At 40.6% G+C, this 23,649-nt stretch overlaps 1 protein-coding gene across 5 annotated transcripts in view; it reads right to left on the bottom strand.

Annotated features, from left to right (window-relative positions):
- Positions 1-18,087: 18,087 nt before the first annotated feature.
- Positions 18,088-23,649, bottom strand: part of LOC124034002 (regulator of G-protein signaling 3-like) — an 81,307-nt gene continuing 75,745 nt past the window's right edge. For all 5 annotated transcript variants that reach the window (XM_046346605.1, XM_046346607.1, XM_046346604.1 and 2 more), the window contains one exon: positions 18,088-19,541. In XM_046346605.1, the coding sequence (XP_046202561.1) occupies positions 19,344-19,541 (198 nt within the window). In that variant the 3' untranslated portion in view covers positions 18,088-19,343. The remainder of the gene's footprint in view (positions 19,542-23,649) is intronic.

Below are 23,649 nucleotides of genomic sequence, written 5' to 3'. Positions count from 1 at the left end.
AATCAGAGACAACGATAGACAGCTGCCTCTGATTGGGAACCATTCCAGGCCAACATAGAAATGCAAAAACTAGAGTATCGACCCTAGTCACACCCTGGCCTAACCACAAAAATAGAGAATAAGAAGGATCTCTAAGGTCAGGGCGTGACAAAAATTGCAATAGTTTGCCTAATTTTAGTTTATGTGAAAAAACAAGCAGTCATTGTCTAAAGAATCATTGTAGCATCTAAACCACTGTGAAATATATTTTCCCGTAACATATCATACAAAAATGGATGATGGACAATCTCAAATGAATACATATATATCACTTTAATAAATAAAGTCAACCCTCAGGGGTGCGTGCTAAAGTCCCCTCCTGTACTCCCTGTTCACCCATGACTGCATGGCCAAGCATGGCTCCAACACCATCATTAAGTTTGCAGACGACACAACAGTGATAGGCCTGATAACTGACAACAATGTGACAGCCTCTAGGGAGGAGGTCAGAGACCAGGCAGTGTGGTGCCAGGATAACAACCTCTCCCTCAACGTGATCAAGACAAAGAAGATGATTGCGGACTACAGAAAAAGGAGAACAGAGTACAACCCCATTCTCATCGAAGGGGCTGTAGTGCAGTAAGTTGAGCGCTTCAAGATCCTTGATGTCCACATCTCCAACAAACTATCATGGTCCAAACACACCAAGACAGTCATGAAGAGGGCACGACATTGCCTATTCCCCCTCAGGAGATTTGGCATTGGGTCCTCAGATCCTCAAAGTTCTGCAGCTGCACCCTCGAGAGCATCATGACTGGTTGCATCACCGCCTGGTATGGCAACTGCATGGCCTCCGACTACAAGGCACTACAGAGCGTAGTGCGTACAGCCCAGTACATCACTGGGACCAAACTTCCTGCCATCCAGGACCTCTATACCAGGCGGTGTCAGAGGAAGGCCCTAAAAATAGAAAAAGACTCCAGCCACCCTAGTCATACACTGTTCTCTCTGCTACCGCATGGCAAGCAATACCGGAGCACCAAGTCTAGGTCAAAAAGTCTTCTTAACAGCATCTATCCTCAAGCCATAATTCTCTTGAACAGTTAATCAAATGGCTTCCCGGACTATTTGCATTGTCCCCACCCCACCCCCCCATTTTGCTGCTACTCTCTGTTTATTATCCATGCATAGTCACTTTACCTCTACCTACCTGTACATATTACCTCGACTAACTGGTGCCTCGCACATTTACTCTGTACCAGAACCCCTTGTATATAGCCTTGCTACTCTTATTTTATTGTTGCTCCTTAATTATTTGTTATTTATTTTTAAAACTGCATTGGTGGCTACAGCTTCAGTTACAGTGGCAAGAAAAAGTATGTGAACCATTTGGAATTATCTGGATTTCTACATAAATGGGTCATAACATTTTATCCGATCTTCATCTAAGTCACAACAACAGAAAAACAGTCTGCTTAAACTTAAAATATTGTATTTTTCTTGTCTATATTGAAAACATAATTTAAAACATTCACAGTGCAGGTTGGAAAAAGTGCAGGTTGGAAAAAGTATGTGAACCCCTAGGCTAATGACTTCTCCAAAAGCTCCTGGAGTCAGGAGTCAGCTAACCTGGAGTACAATCTCTGAGATGAGATTGGAGATGTTGGTTAGAGCTGCCTTGCCCCATAAAAAAACTCACAAAATTTGAGTCTGCTATTCATAAGAAGCATTGCCTCTCAGAAAACCCAAGATTAAGAATAGTTGACTTGCATAAAGCTGGAAAGGGTTACAAAAGTATCTTTAAAAGCCTTGACGTTCATCAGTCCACAGTAAACAAATTGTGTATAAATGGAGAAAGTTCAGCACTGTTGCCACTCTCCCTAGGAGTGGCCGTTCTGCAAAGATGACTGCAAGAGAATGGTGAATGAGGTTGAGAAGAATCCTAGAGTGTCAGCTAAAGGCAACCTAAACTCTTACCTTGGAATATTGAATTCTTCTTTTAACATAAGAATTCAATATTCCAAGGTAAGAGTTTAGGTTGTAGTTAATATAGTATTTATAGGACGATTTCACTCTATACCATTTGTATTTCATATACCTTTGACTATTGTATGTTCTTTTAGGCACTTAATTGCCACCAACTTTCATATGTTCTCATGGTCTGAGCAAGGAACTTAAACGTTAGCTTTTTTACATGGCACATATTGCACTTTTACTTCTCCAACACTTCATTATTTATTTGAGGCTAAATACATTTTTATTGATGTATTATATTTTAAGTTAAAATAAGTGTTCATTCAGTATTGTTGCAATTGTTATTATTACAAATGTTGAAAAAAATTGGCCGCTTTTTAATCGGTATCGAACTTTTTTGGTCCTACAATAATCGGTATCAGCTTTTTTGGTCCTCCAATAATCGGTATCAGCTTTTTTGGTCCTCCAATAATCGGTATCGGCGTTGAAAAATCATAATCGGTCGACCTCCATTTTCCATCCAAATCTTCTAATTATATGCGCATCCGAGCTTCTGGGCCAGAGTAGCAGGCCGTTTACTTTGGGCACGCTTTTCATTCAAAAATCTGAATGCTGCCCCCTACCCTAGTGAAGTTAATGATTTTTTAAATGACTACCTCATCTCAAGGCACAGTAATAATAATGTTATCAATAATAAAAACAGAATGGTGTCACCTATAAGAGACAGTTGTTTTATAAAAACATTCTATCTTGTTTTTTAGGTGGTTTGTTATCCATGGTGCTGTGGATGCTTACAGCAGGCTTGTGTTTCTATGTTTCTAAAGGCCCCTGGAAACAGGAGTGCACAGTCATGGAGTCATTTGAAGCAGCCATCACCAGCTATGAAGTACTATCCCGGGTGAGATGTCATTGGGGTGGTGCAAACAACCACATCTGTTTCTTCATGGAGCAGTTCAGGGATGGTGAGAGGGGAAGTGCCCTCAGGAAGGAGCACTCGCAACCAGAGGATAGAGCTGCTGTGGGGGGACGTCTGGCATGGAGTCTCCAACGTTTACAATTCTTGGAGTTCACCTTCTTGGAGACGGAGCAGATCATCAACATCAACAATGAGGTGCACCTGTGGGCACTGCACTTATAATATAATAATAATAATATATGCCATTTAGCAGACGCTTTTATCCAAAGCGACTTGTGTGCATACATTCTACGTATGGGTGGTCCCGGGGATCGAACCCACTACCCTGGCATTACAAGCGCCATGCTCTACCAACTGAGCTACAGAAGGACCACAGAACACTTTGTATTCCTGTCACAGGCGTAAAGAGATCTGCTGTGCCAGTCAGTGGAACCACCATGGGCTGAGGACTGAACAATGGCAGTCAACTCTGCAGTTGTTCGTATCGGGTTCCCTGGCAATTTTGAGCGCCTATCTGACCCTTGGACTGGATTTTGTTCGCCCCAGCTTCAACCACATCACCTCAGCTCCTCCAACCAGCACCCCCACCTCAGCTCCTCTAACCAGCATCACCTCAGCTCCTCTAACCAGCATCACTTAAGCTCCTCCAACCAGCACCACCACCTCAGCTCCTCCAACCACTAGCGCCTCAGCTTTTTACTGGTCGGATGGGGTGATTGTGCCACAAATCCAGTTCACCATCAGCAACACACAGATGGAACTGTTGCGGACAATGAATCCATTGGAAGGCCCCAGAGGCAGCCTGGGAGTTTAAATTCTACAGAGGGCTATGGCAATTATATCTTCAGCGCCACTCGTTCCTTTTGAATCAGTTAAATTTTATAATACTAACTAAACTGTTTGAGGTAACATTCCCCCTCTAGGGATCCTGTGTGCCGCAGGGGTCTAAGGCACTGCATCGCACCGATCCTGGGCTGTTTCACAACCAGCCGTGCTCGGGAGTCCCATAGGGCGGGGGCACAATTGGCCCAGCATCGTACGGGTTAGTGGAGGGTTTGGCTGGGGTAGACAGTCATTGTAAATAAGATTTTGTTCTTAACTGACTTGCCTAGTTAAATAAACATTATGATTTGGTCTCTATAAAGGTACTACAGACGTATCTTAACAAAGAGTGTCAAGGTGTATGGTCACTCGGTGGGTTCAGAGAAATATCTTTGTGTTGAGGTTACTTGACAACTTGTGCTGAACTGGAATGGACCTTGACCAAAGTCGAAGCAATAAGAGACCTGCCCAAAAGCTAAGTACTTCTCCATTCAACATATTCCCCTCCTATCCATTTACCTTTGATTTTGAATGACCGTATCACACATTTCCCTGTTGAGTTGTGGATTTATCTACTATTATTCATAGTTTTCTTTGCCATTACTGTATTCCTGCGTTTGGAAACCCCTTACACCCTCCTTGACACTTTGTATGATTGGGTCTCTAGAAATGTATGACAGATCTTCAACTCTAAACGGATGGGGCCCAGAGTTTAGACACAGGTGATCTTAACAATCGTTAAGTACTTCTCCAATTTAAGATATACGGCCTATGGTTGAGATCAATTGTATTTTGGTGCTTTAGCACAACAGCCCCATCTGCTGACACAATATTTGTCTTCCACTCAGTACAACACAACCCAGGAGAGGCCTACTGCAAGCACTGGATTCGAGCCTTCAGTGTGCCTGCCGTCGGTCGACCGAACATTCTGAATGGACATTATTAAAACAGAACTTGACCTTTTTTTTAATGCCCAATTGGGACTTTTATAAATTGTTAAAACAAATAATTATGTAACTTCCTATAGTTAAAAAAACATTATGTAGATAGGGGTTCTGTCCCTGTTACACTTTATATCATGGTGATTAACAGCAACCTACTATATTACAGTTTAGTAACATAACATTGTTGACACATTGTGGTTGAAGATGGACTAGTGCCGGGCTCTCAACCCTGTTCCGGGAGAGCTACCGTCTTGTAGGTTCCCAAAAGAGGAGCTGTCACTTAATACAATGGATGGGAAGCATTCTTATTGCATGTAGTTCTAATTAAATTATAATGGCTGGAATTAATTAATTCTTAAATGTAGGACATCAAATTATCAGATTTGGATGAATTGGCTGTCATATGGCAGCAGTACTTCAGTCAATATCAGCAAAGGATTTTGGTTGAGTGTAGTGTTACTAAAAAAACAACCATAAAACACCAAGACAAACTATGGACTGTATCATTTAATATTAATGATCATTAAGTGAACAATAACAGCCAATATGGAAATACAGTGCATTTGGAAAGTATTCAGACCCCTTGACTTTTTCCGCATTTTGTTACATCAGAGCCTTATTCTAAAATGTATTAAATAAATATGTAGCGTCATACCTAAGACTTGATTGTGTAATTGCTGCCGAAGATGCTTCAGCAAAGTACTGAGTAAAGGGTCTTAAGGGTCTTAAGTACAGAGCAGACCTCCCTAGCCCAGCTGATTTGATTGCAGCTAGACACATGATGTCCAGCTGTAGGGGAACGAGCCTCATCCTGTCTGTCTTAAAGGCCTATACATTTGGATTCACCCAAAACCTAAAAGAAGCTGCTCTCCTCCTGGCCATGGGGCACTTTGATCTGCCTCACAGGATACTCTAAAGATACTGCGATATGGAAACATTATTTAAATATAATAAAAATTATCATAATATAAAACAGGGAAACAGTCTGATCTGTAAATCAGTAAAATAACCTTTTATGTCTGTTAAATCATGAGAGAGATTCACACCTAGCTTACTTGCAAAGAAAGCACTGTGCACCGCACTGTTTGTCCTCATGTACTGCATGGATATAGGGAAAATGTACCTATCCTGTTTAACTGCTGGATGGTAGGGTCAGGGATCAGGCAAACCCTCAGTTATCAGCCTGCTTCTCCCGGTTTGCCACCTTTGGACTCCAGGATTAATCCGTCTCCTGAATCATTGACATTTTACATGTGAAAATGTTATAAAAGTTACAATAATCACACTCAGCATAATCGACACAGTCCATACTCGCGCACCCCACTAGCTAATGTTTGTTCAGTCCAGTCCAATGACTCATGTTCAAGCGATATTTGAAGAAAATGTCAAGGAAATCATAACACAACATAATAGCAATAGAAAGGACAAGTTTACTCGAATGGACATACTGTAAAATAACACATTGGCATTCTCACAACCAGCTTCATGAGGTTGTCACTTGGAATGCATTTCAATTAATAGTAGTGCATTGTTAATTTGTGGGATTTCTTTCCTTAATGCGTTTGAGCCAATCAGTTGTGTAGGGGTGGTATACAGAAGATAGCCCTATTTGGTAAAAGACCAAGTCTATATTAGGGCAAGGACAGCTCAAATAAGCAAAGAGAAATGACAGTCCATCATTACATTAAGACATGAAGGTCAGTCAATGCGGAAAATTTCAAGAACTTTGAAAGTTTCTACAAGTGCATTTGTAAAACCATCATGTCAATGGCAATGATGAAACTGCCTCTTTATGAGTACTGCCACAGGAAAGGAAGACCCAAAGTTACCTCTGCTGCAGAGGATACATTTATTAGAGTTAATTGCACATCAGATTGCAGCCCAAATAAATGCTTCACAGAGTTGAGACACATCTCAACATCAACTGTTCAGAGGAGACTGTGTGAATCAGGCCTTCATGGTCAAAGTTCTGCAAAGAAACCACTACTAAAGGACATTAGACTGGTGGAAATCTGTCTTTTGATCTGATGAGTCCAAATTTGAGATTTTTGTGAGATGCAGAGTAGGTGAACGGATGATCTCCGCATGTGTGGTTCCCACCGTGAAGCATGGAGAAGGAGGTGTTAATGGTATGGGAGTGATTTGCTGGAGACACTGTCTGATTTTATTTAAGATTCAAGGCTCACTTAACCAGCATGGCTACCACAGCATTCTGCAGCGATATCCCATCTGGTTTACATTTTTTTTTACTAGGCAAGTCAGTTAAGAACAAATTCTTATTTTCAATGACGGCCTAGGAACAGTGGGTTAACTGCCTGTTCTGGGGCAGAACGACAGATTTTGTACCTTGTCAGCTCGGGGATTTGCACTTGCAACCTTTCGGTTACTAGTCCAATGCTCTAACCACTAGGCTACCCTGCCGCTTAGTGGGACTATCATTTTTTTTTTCAACTGGCCCAAAACACACCTTCAGGCTGTGTAAGAGCTATTTGACCAAGAAGGAGAGTGATATAGTTCTTCATCAGATGACCTGACCTGTCCGCAATCATTCGACCTCAACCCAATTGAGATGGTTTGGGATGAGTTGGACCGCAGCGTGAAGGAAAAGCAGCCAACAAGTGCCCAGCATATGTGGGAACTCATTTAAGACTGTTGGAAAAGCCTTTTGCATGAAGCTGGTTGAGAGAATGCCAAGAGTGTGCAAAGCTGTCATCAAGGCAAAGGATGGCTACATATATATATATATATATATATATATTGAAGTGTTTAACACTTTTTGGGGGGTTACGACATGATTCCATGTGTTATTTCAGAGTGGATGTCTCAGTAAAAATAAAGAAACCCCCTTGAATGTGTGTCCAAACTTGACTGCTACTGTATATACAAAAACAAAAGACTTTAGTCGGAGAAGGGTGCTGGAGCTGACAAAGTTATAGAATTACTGCTGTCTGTTTAGAAATAATTGAAATAATTCAGAATAGCCTACTACCACATGAGTAGGGCTATAATTTAGCCATTGAAGATCAATAGCCACTTTAAAAAAATGCCTAGCTGTGGATTGTGTATAGCTAGATGCCCTCAATCTCACTCAAATCATCAAGGAACCCACCAGGTACAACCCTAACTCTGTAAACAAGGGCACCCTCATAGACGTCATCCTGACCAACTGGCCCTCCAAATATACCTCTGCTGTCTTCAACCAGGATCTCAGCGATCACTGCCTCATCGCCTGTATCCGCCACGGAGCCGCAGTCAAACGACCACCCCTCATCACTGTCAAACGCTCCCTAAAACACTTCTGTGAGCAGGCCTTTCTAATCGACCTGGCCCGGGTATCCTGGAAGGACATTGACCTCATCCCGTCAGTTGAGGATGCATGGTCATTCTTTAAAAGTAACTTCCTCACCATTTTAGATAAGCATGCTCCGTTTAAAAAAAATGCAGAACCAAGAACAGATACAGCCCTTGGTTCACTCCAGACCTGACTGCCCTCGACCAGCACAAAAACATCCTGTGGCGGACTGCAATAGCATCGAATAGCCCCTGTGATATGCAACTGTTCAGGGAAGTCAGGAACCAATACACGCAGTCAGTCAGGAAAGCTAAGGCCAGCTTCTTCAGGCAGAAATTTGCATCCTGTAGCTCCAACTCCAAAAAGTTCTGGGACACTGAAGTCCATGGAGAACAAGAGCACCTCCTCCCAGCTGCCCACTGCACTGAGGCTAGGAAACACGGTCTCCACCGATAAATCCATGATTATCGAAAACTTCAATAAGCACTTCTCAACGGCTGGCCATGCCTTCCGCCTGGCTACTCCTATCTCGGCCAACAGCTCCGCCCCCCCTGTAGCTCCTCACCCAAGCCTCTCCAGGTTCTCCTTTACCCAAATCCAGATAGCAGATGTTCTGAAAGAGCTGCAAAACCTGGACCCGTACAAATCAGCTGGGCTTGACAATCTGGACCCGCTATTTCTGAAACTAACTGCCGCCATTGTCGCAACCCCTATTACCAGCCTGTTCAACCTCTCTTTCATACCGTCTGAGATCCCCAAGGATTGGAAAGCTGCCGCAGTCATCCCCTTCTTCAAAGGGGGAGACACCCTGGACCCAAACTGTTACAGACCTATATCCATCCTGCCCTGCCTATCTAAGGTCTTCGAAAGCCAAGTCAACAAACAGGTCACTGACCATCTCGAATCCCACCGTACCTTCTCCGCTGTGCAATCTGGTTTCCGAGCCGGTCACGGGTGCACCTCAGCCACGCTCAAGGTACTAAACGATATCATAACCGCCATCGATAAAAGACAGTACTGTGCAGCCGTCTTCATCGACCTCGCCAAGGCTTTCGACTCTGTCAATCACCATATTCTTATCGGCAGACTCAACAGCCTCGATTTTTCGGATGACTGCCTTGCCTGGTCCACCAATTACTTTGCAGACAGAGTTCAGTGTGTCAAATCGGAGGGTATGTTGTCCGGTCCTCTGGCAGTCTCTATGGGGGTGCCACAGGGTTCAATTCTCGGGCCGACTCTTTTCTCTGTATATATCAATGATGTTGCTCTTGCTGCGGGCGATTCCCTGATCCACCTCTACGCAGACGACACCATTCTATATACTTTCGGCCCGTCATTGGACACTGTGCTATCTAACCTCCAAACGAGCTTCAATGCCATACAGCACTCCTTCCGTGGCCTCCAACTGCTCTTAAACGCGAGTAAAACCAAATGCATGTTTTTCAACCGATCGCTGCCTGCACCCGCATGCCCGACTAGCATCACCACCCTGGATGGTTCCGACCTTGAATATGTGGACATCTATAAGTACCTAGGTGTCTGGCTAGACTGCAAACTCTCCTTCCAGACCCACATCAAACATCTCCAATCGAAAATCAAATCAAGAGTCGGCTTTCTATTCCGCAACAAAGCCTCCTTCACTCACGCTGCCAAGCTTACCCTAGTAAAACTGACTATCCTACCGATCCTCGACTTCGGCGATGTCATCTACAAAATGGCTTCCAACACTCTACTCAGCAAACTGGATGCAGTCTATCACAGTGCCATCCGTTTTGTCACTAAAGCACCTTATACCACCCACCACTGCGACTTGTATGCTCTAGTCGGCTGGCCCTCACTACATATTCGTCGCCAGACCCACTGGCTCCAGGTCATCTACAAGTCCATGCTAGGTAAAGCTCCGCCTTATCTCAGTTCACTGGTCACGATGGCAACACCGATCCGTAGCACGCGCTCCAGCAGGTGTATCTCACTGATCATCCCTAAAGCCAACACATCATTTGGGCGCCTTTCGTTCCAGTACTCTGCTGCCTGTGACTGGAACGAATTGCAAAAATCGCTGAAGTTGGAGACTTTTATCTCCCTCACCAACTTCAAACATCAGCTATCCGAGCAGCTAACCGATCGCTGCAGCTGTACATAGTCTATAGGAAAATAGCCCACCCATTTTCACCTACCTCATTCCCATACTGTTTTTATACTGTTTTTATTTATTTATTTTTCTGCTCTTTTGCACACCAATATCTCTACCTGTACATGACCATCTGATCATTTATCACTCCAGTGTTAATCTGCAAAATTGTATTATTCGCCTACCTCCTCATGCCTTTTGCACACATTGTATATAGACTGCCCATTTTTTTCTACTGTGTTATTGACTTGTTAATTGTTTATTCCATGTGTAACTCTGTGTTGTCTGTTCACACTGCTATGCTTTATCTTGGCCAGGTTGCAGTTGCAAATGAGAACTTGTTCTCAACTAGCCTACCTGGTTAAATAAAGGTGAAATTAAAAAAATTAAAAAATAAACATAACTGGCCTTTCACAATATTTGAAATATAATCCAACAGCGGTTTGAAAGCAAATGGATCCTCCTGAAATCTGTCTGCTGTAGGTGACCAAAATATGATCAACTTCCAAAAAGGCCTATTGAGCGAACATTGCTTTATAAAGTAAAACAAAAGAGGGGTATATTGTAGAATACACCTAAGCTATTGATGGATGCAAGACAAGGTTGTTTATAAGGTTCAGATTCTCAGTTTGTCAGAGTCGTGGCTGAACGACGACATGGATAACATACAGCTGGCTGGGTTTTCCGTCCATCGGCAAGAGAACAGCTGCCTCTGGTAAGACGAGGAGTGCTGGTCTGTGTCAGCTGGTGCACAAAATCTAATATTAAGGGAGGTTCGAGTATCTCATAAGATGTAGACCACACTATTTACCAAGAGTTTATCTATATTTTTCATGGCTGTCTATTTACCACCACAAACCGATGCTGCCACTGAGACGGCACTCAACGAGCTGTATAAGGCCATAAGCAAACAAAAAAATGCTTATCCAGAGGCGACGCTCCGAGTGGCCGGGGACTTTAATCCAGGGAAACTCAAATCAGTTTTACCTAATTTCTACCAACATGTTAAATGTGCAATCAGAGGGGGGAAAAAACTCTAGACCACCTTTACTCCACAGGATGTCTTCCTTAATTGATATTCTCCTAGGCAGATTTGGAAAGTAAAAGCCATATCTCAGACTGGCCAATAAAAATAAAAGATTAAGATGGGCAAAAGAACACAGACACTGGATAGAGGAACTCTTCACTGTTGACGTTGAAACTGGTGTTTTGCGGGTACTATTTAATGAAGCTGCCAGTTGAGGACTTGAGAGGCATCTGTTTCTCAAACTAGACACTCTAATGTACTTGTCCTCTTGCTCAGTTGTGCACCGGGGCCTCCCACTCCCCTTTCTGTTCTGTGAAGGAAGTACTACACAGCGTTGTACGAGATCTAGTTTCTTGGCAATTTCTTGCATGGATAGCCATCATTTCTCAGAAGGAGAATAGACTGACGAGTTTCATTAGTTATTGGTTTCTGGCCATTTGGAGCCTGTGATCTAACCCACAAATTCTGATGCTCCAGATACTCAACTAGTCTAAAGAAGACCAGTTTTATTGCTGCTTTAAATAAGCACAACAGTTTTCAGCTGTGCTAACCCAATTGCAAAAGGGTTTTCTAACTCTCAATTAGCTTTTAAAAATAATGAACTTGGATTATCTAACAACGTGCCATTGGAACACAGGAGTGATGGTTGCTGATAATGGGCCTCTGTACGTCTATGTAGGTATTCCATAAAAAATCTGCCGTTTCCAGCTATAATAATAATTTAAAATTAACAATGTCTACTGTATTTCTGATCAATTCAATGTTATTCAATGGACAAAAAATGGTTTTTCTTTCAAAAACAAGGACATTTCAAAGTGACCCCAAACACTTTGAGCGGTAGTGTATATATATATATATATATATATCCTGTTTACCTTATTTTCCATAAATAGCTGTTAATATTTGTAGTAATGTAGGCAGTTTATGGAATGTTTACCTCTCACCAGTCTCGCCATTACCAAAATGACAGTATGACAAGCAATTATTATTTTAGCTAACAATTTTTGTGATTCATCCTTTATTGTCCCTAACATCTTTTACTCCCTCGCAAAAGTTGTGGGATACATACACACACTCAACCCCTTTCCCCCACAACAACCATAGACTCTAGATTCTCAACAGTTGCACCATCCCAGAGCCCAACTCAAGAAAGGTCTTGATTTACAAATGCACATACAGTTGCAGCCTTATGAGAAGGCCTGCAAATGGGCAGAAATGGGGAGATTTGATAAAACATTGTCACATCCTAGGTGGAAATCAGATATACCCCCTTCCCCTGAAATACCCACACATGGTTCCCCGTTTTGTCCATATTCCCAAGCATCTCTGTGCAGTCAGACCTTTGATTTTGTGCCACCAGGGCCACAATAATATTCCCCCTCTCTGAATGTCCGAGTGTGACCCCTCCCCATGTTGCCAGCACTGCCACTGCCTGGGTGGGGGCACCCCACCGGAATCCCCACCGGCTAGGTACAATGTTGTACCTACAGCATACAATGACACTCTTGACAATTCCGTGCTTCCATCTTTGTGGCAACAGTTTGGGGAAGGCCCTTTCCGGATTCAGCATGCACCCGTCGTGCACAAAGCGAGGTCCATACAGAAATTATTTGTCGATCGGTGTGGAAGAACTTGACTCGCCTGCACAGAGCCCTGACCTCAACCTTATTGAACACCTTTGCAATGTAAGGGGTGACTGAAAAAGTTTTGCTGCCAGCCAGCAGTCAAAAAATTGCAATATTGCAACACCGTGTATAGCTTCATGAAATGTTTGGCATAACCTGAGAAAAAAAATAGGCCTACCAATAAACAAGTATCCATTCGCTAAAGCAAAGCATGCCCCGCCACCATAGAAAGCCTATCATTGATTTGATAGGCATGTGGGTGCATAGACATGTTACAATTTGAAGTACATCACTACATGTTGGGTGGCAGGGTACCCTAGTGGTTAGAGTGTTGGACTAGTAACCGGAAGGTTGCAAAGAATCCCCGAGCTGACAAGGTCATCTGTCGTTCTGCCCCTGAACAACGCAGTTAACCCACTGTTCCTAGGTGTCATTGAAAATAAGAATTTGTTCTTAACTGACTTGCCTAGTTAAATAAAGGTTAAATAAATAGTAGTTCACTTTGAGATTGTCTGTCTGGAATATGAGGTAAATGCATGGGGGGTGCATCATCTTTAAGGGGGGGGCATCATCTTTAAGGACTTCTACTATTAGTAGAGTATCCAGACACTACTTTTTGGGATTTCACTTGATTTAGAGAAACATACCCCACTAGCTATCGACTTCCTCATGTTTGTTCTGCAGTTTGTTCTGCAGTTGCAGTGGGGACAGATAACACGAACAAAGGTTCCAAAAACATCCAAATACGTCATTTTAGAAACAACACTCTTCAGTATAGTGGTGCAGGTTGTCATGACTCTCTCTCCTTGGTGAGGATCAAGTGTGCCAGATCAACTGGCAATGGCTGAAAGATAGCCAGAACGCCCCCCTCTCCCACAGGAGAGGAGAGGGGGAAGTTGGGACTGTTTTATTGCTTAACAGTGGGTTGTAAATTTAGAGAACTTTTTGCCCTGCAGTATTGGGAAAGAAATTCCTTTGCTGCAGAGAGACTCTTACCTAAACTCTAAACTAAATGTTTATTATTTTGTGATGTCATTAACTTCTTGGTGACAGGCAGTATTTTCACGTTCGGATGTAATGCATGCCCAAATTCAACTGCCTGCTACTCATCCCCAGAAGATAATATATGTATATTATTAGTAGATTTGGATAGAAAACACTCTGACGTTTCTAAAACTGTTTGAATCATGTCTGTGAGTATAACAGAACTTATGTAGCAGTCGAAACCCTGAGAAAAAAACATTCCATTTTTTTTTTGAGGTCACTCTTTTCATTGGGAATCCAGATTTCTAAGGGACTTTCTTGCAGTTCCTTCCGCTTCCACTGGATGTCACTAGTCTTTAGAAATTGGTTGAGGTTTTTCCTTTGTGTAATGAAGAAGTAGCCGTGTTCAAAACGAGGGTCACTTCAAGTGTACAGTTTGTTAGAGGCACGTGACCAGAAGGTAGCGTCAGTTTGTTTTCTACCTGTATAATATATGTAATATAATAATATATGCCATTTAGCAGACGCTTTTATCCAAAGCGACTTACAGTCATGTGTGCATATATTCTACGTATGGGTGGTCCCGGGGATCGAACCCACTACCCTGGCGTTACAAGCACCATGCTCTACCAACTGAGCTACAGAAGGACCTGTATTGAACACAGATCATCCCGTCTTCAATTTTGTCGATTTATTTACGTTAACAAATACCTATAAAGTTGTATTACAAAAGTAGTTTGTAATGTTTTGGCAAAGTTTACTGGTAACTTTTGAGATATTTTGTAGTCACGTTGCGCAAGTTGGAACCTGTGTTTTTCTGAATCTAATGCGCCATTTTGGATATCGACGGAATTAATCGATCAAAAGGACCATTTGTGATGTTTATGGAACATATTGGAGTGCCAACAGAAGAAGCTCGTCAAAGGTAAGGCATGATTTATATTTTTATTTCTGAGTTTTGTGTTGTGCCTGCAGGGTTGAAATATGTTCTCTCTCTGTTTACTGAGGTACTACTCTTAGATAATAGCATTGTTTGCTTTTGCCGAAAAGCCTTTTTGAAATCTGACATGTTGGCTGGATTCACAACACATGTAGCTTTAATTTGCTATCTTACATGGGTGATTTCATGAAAGTTTGATTTTTATAGTAATTTACTTGAATTTGGCACTCTGCATTTTCTCTGGCTTTTGGCCAGGTGGAACGCTAGCGTCCCAAATATCCCAGAGAGGATGGTATAACTAAATAACTATCTCTGAAGGTGTACACATTCTAGCTGTCAGGTTTACATCTAAATGTTGTATAAATATAAGTATGACAATACTTTTGTGAAGATAGCAATGTGATTTTAGCCTTCTAAATGAATTGTTTTTCATCTAAACTTGTACCCAGTCAGTAGCCACGCTCCAGTGAGCTCAGAGTTCGTGCCAGCATGATGGAACGCCCCTTTGGCCAGAGTGTTTAAAGGACTTGCTAAGAATTAACATACTAGACCAAGTAGACGGACATTGTGTATATATGTATGTATATGTATATATGTATATATATATATATATATATGTATATGTGTATATGTATATATGTATACGTATGTATATATATATATATATATATATATATATATATATATATATATACACATACACACACATACATATACGTATATGTATATATATGTATATACATATACACACACATACATATACGTATATGTATATATATGTATATACATATATATATGTATATATATATATACGTATATGTATATATATATATATATACATATACGTATATGTATATATATGTATATACATATACGTATATATATATATATATACGTATATACATATACGTATATGTATATATATATATACATATACGTATATGTATATATATATATATATACGTATATATATGTATACATATATACATATATATATACATATATATATATATACATATATATATACATATATATACGTATATACATATACGTATATGTATATATATATATACATATACGTATATACATATATATATGTATATATATGTATATACATATACGTATATGTATATATATATATACATATACGTATATATATGTATACATATATACATATATATATACATATATATATATATATACACATATATATATAACCTGTGAAAATAGCACAACATGAATAGGGTATAAAAAGTACCATAAACAAAGTGACTAAATATGGATATATATATATATATATATATATATTAAAAGAAGTGAGTGCTAAATGTCTTATCTGTTGACTATTAGTTTGTAGCTCAAACGGACTTCTGTGAGAAGACATCTTTGAAATTAAGACGTGGGTATCAAAGTTCAGACGGCATTGTCATGTTTGAGTCTCCTCTTTGATGGGGTCGTATGAGTTGCCAGCTCAAAAGGCTTGAGTTTTAAATATGATTTTGTGACAAATTTCTTGTCTGGATCCTCTCATGTGTAGAAAAACACCGCTTTCGCAAACACTATATTATGACATAGGCCAAGCTTTATATCAGTGGAAAGGGGATTGAGCTGCAGCCACGGAAAGAAACAGTAAATCTCTAGAATAAACACATTGGGAGCTAATCAATATTCAAAATTACGTCTCGCGTGACACGCACATGTCAATTAACTATAGGCTAATTAAAATGCTCCATATGTTAGATTGTACATAGTGAATACACCAAAATGCACTCTTATTAAGCAAAGCGTCTTTATACATTTGCAGCATAAGTATCAAACCAGTTATTCTATAACTTCAGTCTCTCTTTTTCATATGACCCATTTGTTTGGTTAACGTGTTTGTTTTTTCTCCTTGAGGATAAATGTTTCTCCTTAGAGGTCTCTAAAAGTCAGATATGTGCTGTGGATGTCATGAGCTTAATCATTGATGACAAATTATGTAGTATATGAGCCTCCCTAAACCAATTACTATTATATAAGATACTATAATACAAAATCGTACAGGGTAATATACTATTTCTCCTTTACAGTACCTTCAGAAAGTATTCACACCCCTTGACTCTTTCCACATTCTGTTGCGTTATAGCCTGAATTTAAAATAGATACTTTTCGTTACTAGCCTACACATAATAGCCCATAATGTCAAAAATGTCTGGAGTCAAGTGTTCGACTCCCAAATAAATTAATGAGTAAAAGTTTGCTTAACAAGTCACATAAGTTGCATGGACTCTGTGCAATAGTGTTTAAAAACACTTTTTTTTATATAGCTTACAGTTTATTCACCATTAGTCAGCACCTCTACATTAAAATAATTTTCTCTGGGTGTGTGCCAGCAAATGCATTTTATTAGACAATAATAGTGTTTAACATTATAACCTCATCTGTTTACACAACACATACAGATAATTGTAAGGTCCCTCAGTCGAGCAAGCAAAAAAAATAAGAAATTGAATATCCCTTTGAGCATGGTGAAATTATTAGTTACACTTTAGATGGTGTATTAATACACCCAGTCACTACAAAGATACAGAAGTCCTTCCTAACTTGCTAGAGATTTCACAATGACGTCAATGAAGGAAACGGGTACAAATGTATCTATATCCACAGTAAAACGAGTCCTATATCAACATAACCTGAAAGGCCGCTCAGCAAGGAAGATGCCACTGCTCCAAAACCTCCATTAAAAAAAGCCAGACTACGGTTTGCAACTGCACATGGGGACAAAGGATGTACTTTTTGGAGAAATGTCCTTTGGTCTGATGAAACAAAAATAGAACTGTTTGGCCATGATGACCATCGTTATGTTTGGATGAAAAAGGGGGAGGCTTGCAAGCTGAAGAACACCATCCCAACCGTGAAGCACGGGGGTGGGAGCATCGTGCTGTGGAGGTGCTTTGCCTGCAGGAGGGCCTGGTGCACTTCACAAAATAGATGGCATCATATGGAAGGGAAATTATGTGGATATATTGAAGCAACATCTCAAAGCTTGGTGGCAAATGGGTCTTCCAAATGGACAATGACCCCAAGCATACTTCCAAAGTTGTGGCAAAATGGCTTAAGGACAACAAAGTTAAGGTATTGGAGTGGCTATCACAAAGCTCTGACCTCAATCCTATAGAAAAGGTGTGGGCAGAACTGAAATTCATGTGCGAGCAAGGAGGCTGACAAACCTGACTCCGTTACACCAGCTCTGTCAGGAGGAATGGGCCAAAATTCACCCAACTTATTGTGGGAAGCTTGTGAAAGGCTACCCAAAATGTTTGACCCAAGTTAAACAATTTAAAGGCAATGCTGCCAAATACTAATTGAGTGTATGTAAACTTTTGACCCACTGGGAATGTGATGAAATAAATAAAAGCTGAAATAAATAATTCTCTCTACTATTATTCTGACATTACACATTCCTAAAATAAAGTGGTGATCCTAACTGATCTTAGACAGGGAATTTTTACTAGGATTAAATGTCAGGAATTGTGAAAAGAAAAATTTAAGTTTCATGTTATGGGTATGCTTGTAATCGTTAAGGACTGGGGAGTTTGCGCTAAGCACAGGCATAATTTCAGAGGAAAACCTGGTTCAGTCTGCTTTCCATCAAACACTGGACGATGAATTCACCTTTCAGCAGGACAATAACCAAAAACACAAGGCAAAATCTACACTGGAGTTGCTTACCAAGAAGATTGTGAAAGTTCCTGAGTGGCTGAGTTACAGTTTTGACTTAAAAACTACTTAAATCTGTTGTCTAGCAATGATCAATAAACAATTTGACAGAGCTTGACTACTTTTGTAAAGAATGGCAAATGTTCCACAATCTAGCTCTTAGAGACTTACCCAGAAAGGCTCACAGCTGTAATCGCTTCCAAGGGTGATTCTAACAGGTATTGACTCAGGCAGTTGAATACTTATCTAATCAAGATATATTAGTGTTTAATTTTCCTTTTATATCTATATATATTTTTGTACATATGTTTGAGTATTGTGTAAATCGTTGATAAAAAAATTACAATGAAATACATTTTAATCTCAATTGAGGAAAGAAAGGTTGTGTGAATAGTTTCTGAAGGCACTGTATATTGCAATCTGGATGCTGATGGTGAAGGTTTTCTGTAAGCAGTGGCAACCACCTTGTATTGCAGAGCTTCCAATGCTGAAATATTAAAAGATCATATAGGATTGCTTGTATAATGTTTTGGGGGGGGGGGGGGGGGGGGGGGTTCATTGCACCATGTTTGTTGATTGCACAATAGTTTGAATACACTGGAAGGCCTCTTGGCTATGTTGAACACCTCCTAGATATAGTGTATAGCATCTTCTAGTCTTTGGAATAGTGTCAGAAATCTGCCTGTGTTACACACAGAAATAGAAGGCAGTGAAGGTTTGGGCTATGCCACAAACAGGAAGGCCCATGAGGATATGGAAGCTGTATTTGTTCAAAACATTTTTTAAATTAACTCGTCAGAAACCAATGACCACAGAACCAGGTTGGGAAAATGCCCATGGAGAATCAGATGAGGTAAGTATATAACACTGACAAAAATAGTACCAAACCATAATCTAAACCAATTTAGACAACGTGAATGTCACCTGGGCACAGCTCTCCAATGTCCATCCCTCTAATGAACACAAACCAGGGCTCCAAGTCATCCAATGTCCTCAATCTCTCTTCCAACTCAGGGCAGATCTGGCACCATGGCGTTGAACCTCTTTTGGTTGGTCAAGTCCCTGTAGAGGTCCGAGCGTAGGAAGCGAGGGTACGGGTCCTTCTCCATGAGGCCATAGATCCTGTTCTGGGCCAGGTCAAAGGTCAATGCCGAGGTGCTCTGCAAGTTCTCCTTCGTGACTTCTCGGGTGTAGGAGTCCAGATTCACCTGTTATTGGAAGGAGGCTCTTAAAATGGATCTGCAGTAGCTACATACATTTATAAATTAATGATATGTATACATTGATTTTTGTAGAATATAACATAAATGCCTCATGGGCGGAGTTCAACTGTTGTACCCCATCAGAACCCAAAATATAACCCAATTTGTAAGTCGCTCTGGATAAGAGCGTCTGCTAAATGACTTAAATGTAAATAAACTTGTTTTACTCCGTAAGCAAAGTAATGTAAACAAACACTGTATAGCCTCAAACCATGGTTAAAACTATACTTTTGCATCCATAGTTCGGTCTATGCATTTGAGTGGTTAGATTTCTCCAGGCCCATCCCTCAGCTTTTTAGCAAAAGCGTGGCGGGAGAACACTTTATTGTTTCAACCGCTGATTGCCACATTAAATATCACACCCTGCTAATGTTTCATATACTCCGGAGTGAGGTTTCCCCTAGGCACAACTCTCGGATCTGCTTCCCTTCCCCCAATCTTAACCTTAAAGTGACTCCTTAATTGAAACAAATTGGCTACCCCACCTCTGTTTTGGTAAAAAGCTGAGGGACAGGCCTGGAGAAATGTAACCACTCTCAAATGCATAGACTGACCATCCATCATATCAAAATTATAATTTGAACCATGTTGAGGCTATACACTGTTTGTTCACATGTACATTGTTTACAAACTTGAGTAAAAAAAGTGTATATTTTGGTACAACAATTGAACTAAGCTCCTATATATCACTAATTTCTGCATCCAAAAATGGATGGAGAAACTAAGGATTCTAGATTTAAAGGATCAATGCAGCTGTTTTTATCTCACTATCAAATCATTTCTGGGTAAGAGTTAAATACTGTACCTTACGGTGATTTGTTTTCATTCAAAATGGTAAAGAAACAAAAATAGCTTCTTACCAAGAGCAATTTCTTAAGCAATATTGTCTGGGAGTGGTCTGAGTGGGGATGGGAAAACGGAAAACTCCATTATTGGCAGAGAGGTTTGGAACTCTTTCTTATTGGTCTATTAAAGGGGAGGTTTACCTAAAAACCAACATTTCCCAAGTGATTCCATACACTGAAACTAGGTAGGTGGCGTTTGCCTTTTTCCCCTCTCAGAAAATGTGTAGTTTTCCACCTAAAACGATAGCGATTATTTCATATCATTAATTTATGTGGCAGACTGCAACAGCAGAGCTCTCGTGGGGGAATCCCTTTACATAAAAACTTATTCACAATCAGAAGACAGTAGCATAGTATTACAGATTAGTTTTAAGAAGTAAACAACAACCTACAAACATGTCTGACGACAAAATACTTGTGAGTGATGGAAAAAACTAGTGGAGGCACGCTAATGTATTGTTGAATGGTACTTTTTTATATTTTGTTTATGAATTTACAGTTTTACAAGCAGACATAATGAAAACAAACAATATAGTACCCCCCAACCGAAGACAGAAAAACAAAAACAGAACACAACAGGAATTGGCAACGTGATTATGGATTATGCTCCATTAAAAATAATTACTTTGGATCAGGGTGGGTTGCAGGTTGTTACCCATCTTTGTGTAAATGATAAGCCAAATCACTCGATTTCATCCCTTATATCGGCATCGAACAGGTCACCCTCCCTAGGAGAGGGGGTGACCTCGACAATTTATTGTTAAAATGAGAGGCTGCCTGGATCTTTAATTTAAAGACCCTTGCTCCCTTCGGTGTTAACGTAGACTTTGATCTGAAGCCATTCTAGTGATTATTGTAAATGTTTGTAGGCCTATGTAGCCAAATTGTATCTATGATCGTATGCTATCCTTTCATGTTTTTGGTATGTTATTTTTACATCTGAGAATTAACCAATGATATCAGGCCACACCCGCCAATGATTACAGACACCTGTGTGTATCCTTTGACACTATATAAACTAGTCACCCCTCAGTGTTTGTCCTTAAACCCTGATGAAGACATCTTGTCTGTCGAAACATTGGTTATTAGGTTATTAAATTATTGCATCTGAGCTCCTAGAGTGTGCAGCTCTCCCTTTAATTTTTCAAGTGTTCTACTCCGCTAGCCAGCACCTCGCCTATAATATGTTTGCGTTTCATTCGCTTCTAAGCCAAAAAGGGCTGCTCATATCTTAACGTGCTGCTTGGAGAGCACTATGGTGTGTCCTCCGTGGTAAGTCCTCTTGTGGTAAGACATTGGGTCCAGGAGTCCTGATTCCAGTCCCATCCTGCGTGATAAATGCCATCCAAGCCAAATATCTATCGCCTTATGGGGTCTACACTGGTTTTCAGGAAGTGGAAGACTCCAAGGACTTGTGAAAAGTCGAAGTTACAGGTAGAGTGCATTCAAAAGTATTTCAGATCCCTTGACTTTTTACACCTTTTGTTACAACCTTGTTCTAAAATGTATTACATTTTTTAAATCAATCTACAAACAATACACCGTGATGAAAGTAAACACATTTTTTTTTTAAATGATTGCAAATGTATTCAAAATAAAAAAACGGAAATATCACAATTACTTAAGTATTCAGCCCCTTTTACTCAATACTTTGTTGAAGCACCTTTGGTTGCACAACTACTTCCATGTCTCTCCAGAGATGTTCGATCGGGTGTATTGTCTTGGCTGAGGTCCTGAGTGCTCTGGAGCAGGTTTTCATCAAGGATCTCTCTATACTTTGCTCCTTTCAACTTTCCCTCGATCCTGACTAGTCTCCCAGTCTCTGCTGCTGAAAAACATCCCCACAGCATGATGCTGCCACCACCATGCTTCACCGTAGGGATGGTGCCAGTTTTCTTCCAGACGTGATGCTTGGCATTCAGGCCAAAGAGTTCAATTTTGGTTTCATCAGACCAGAGAATGTTGTTTCTCATGGTCTGAGAGTCCTTTAGGTGCATTTAAAAAAACTCCAAGTGGGCTCTCATGTCCCTTTTACTGAGGAGTAGCTTCCGTCTTGTCAGTCTGCCATAAAAGCCTGATTGGTAGAGTGCTGCAGATATTGTTGTCCTTCTGGAAAGTTCTCACATCTCCACAGAGGAACTCTGGAGCTCTATCAGATTGACCATCGGATTCTTGGTCACTTACCTGAGAAAGGCCTTTCTCCCCCGATTGCTCAGTTTGCCCGGTCGGCCAGCTCTAGGAAGTGTCTTGGGGGTTCCAAACTTCTTCTATTTAAGAATGATGGAGGCCACTGTGTTCTTGGAACTTCAATTCTGCAGAAATGTTTTGGTACCCTTCCCCAGATTTGTGCCTCGACATAATCCTTTCCCTGAGCTCTACAAACAATTTATTCAACCACATGGCTTGGTTTTTGCTCTGACATGCACTGCCAACTGTGGGACTCTATATAGACAGGTGGGTGCCTTTCCAAATCATGTCCAATCGATTGAATTTACCACAGGTGGACTTCAGGTTGTAGAAAGGATCTCAAGGATGATCAATGGTAACAGGATGCAACTGAGCTCGATTTCGAGTCTCATAGCAAAAGGTCTGAATACCTGTTTTTCATTTTTAATACATTCTCAAAAAAAAATCTGTCATTTTGGGGTATTGTGTGTTGATTGAGTATTACATTTGAATTTTTAATAAGGCTGTAATGTAACAAAATGTGGAAAAAGGGAAGGGAAGCATATTTTCAGAATGCACTGTATTGTGTATGTGTGTGTCAGGTTAGGCACTGTGACCGCAAAAATAAATAAATACAAACGCACTAGGTGGATCTTGGGCTAAGTTATTCCACGCAATCAATCAAAAGTATTTATAACAGCCTTTTTACAACAGCATTAAGGGCTATACAGAAACCCAGCCTAAAACCCCAAACAGCAAGCAATGCATATGTAGATGGACGGTGGAAAAACTCACTAGAAAGGCAGGAACCGAGGAAGAAACCTCAAGAGGAACAAAGCTTTGAGGGGTTGCCAGTCCTCTTCTGGCTGTGCCGGGTGGAGATAAGAGTACATTGCCATTTATGCCAGGTTGTTCTAAAACTATTTTCAAACATTTATAGATGACCAGGATAGTCACATAATAATCACAGTGGTTGTAGATGGTGCAACAGGTCAGTATCTCAGGAGTAAATGTCAGTTGGCTATACAGTTGCCTGACATGTT

The sequence above is a fragment of the Oncorhynchus gorbuscha genome, linkage group LG04 (genome assembly GCF_021184085.1).
Source record: "Oncorhynchus gorbuscha isolate QuinsamMale2020 ecotype Even-year linkage group LG04, OgorEven_v1.0, whole genome shotgun sequence".
Classification (NCBI taxonomy): domain Eukaryota; kingdom Metazoa; phylum Chordata; class Actinopteri; order Salmoniformes; family Salmonidae; genus Oncorhynchus; species Oncorhynchus gorbuscha.
The sequence above is the reverse complement of the archived record's forward strand: the minus strand, read 5'-3'. Positions and strand labels throughout refer to the sequence as shown.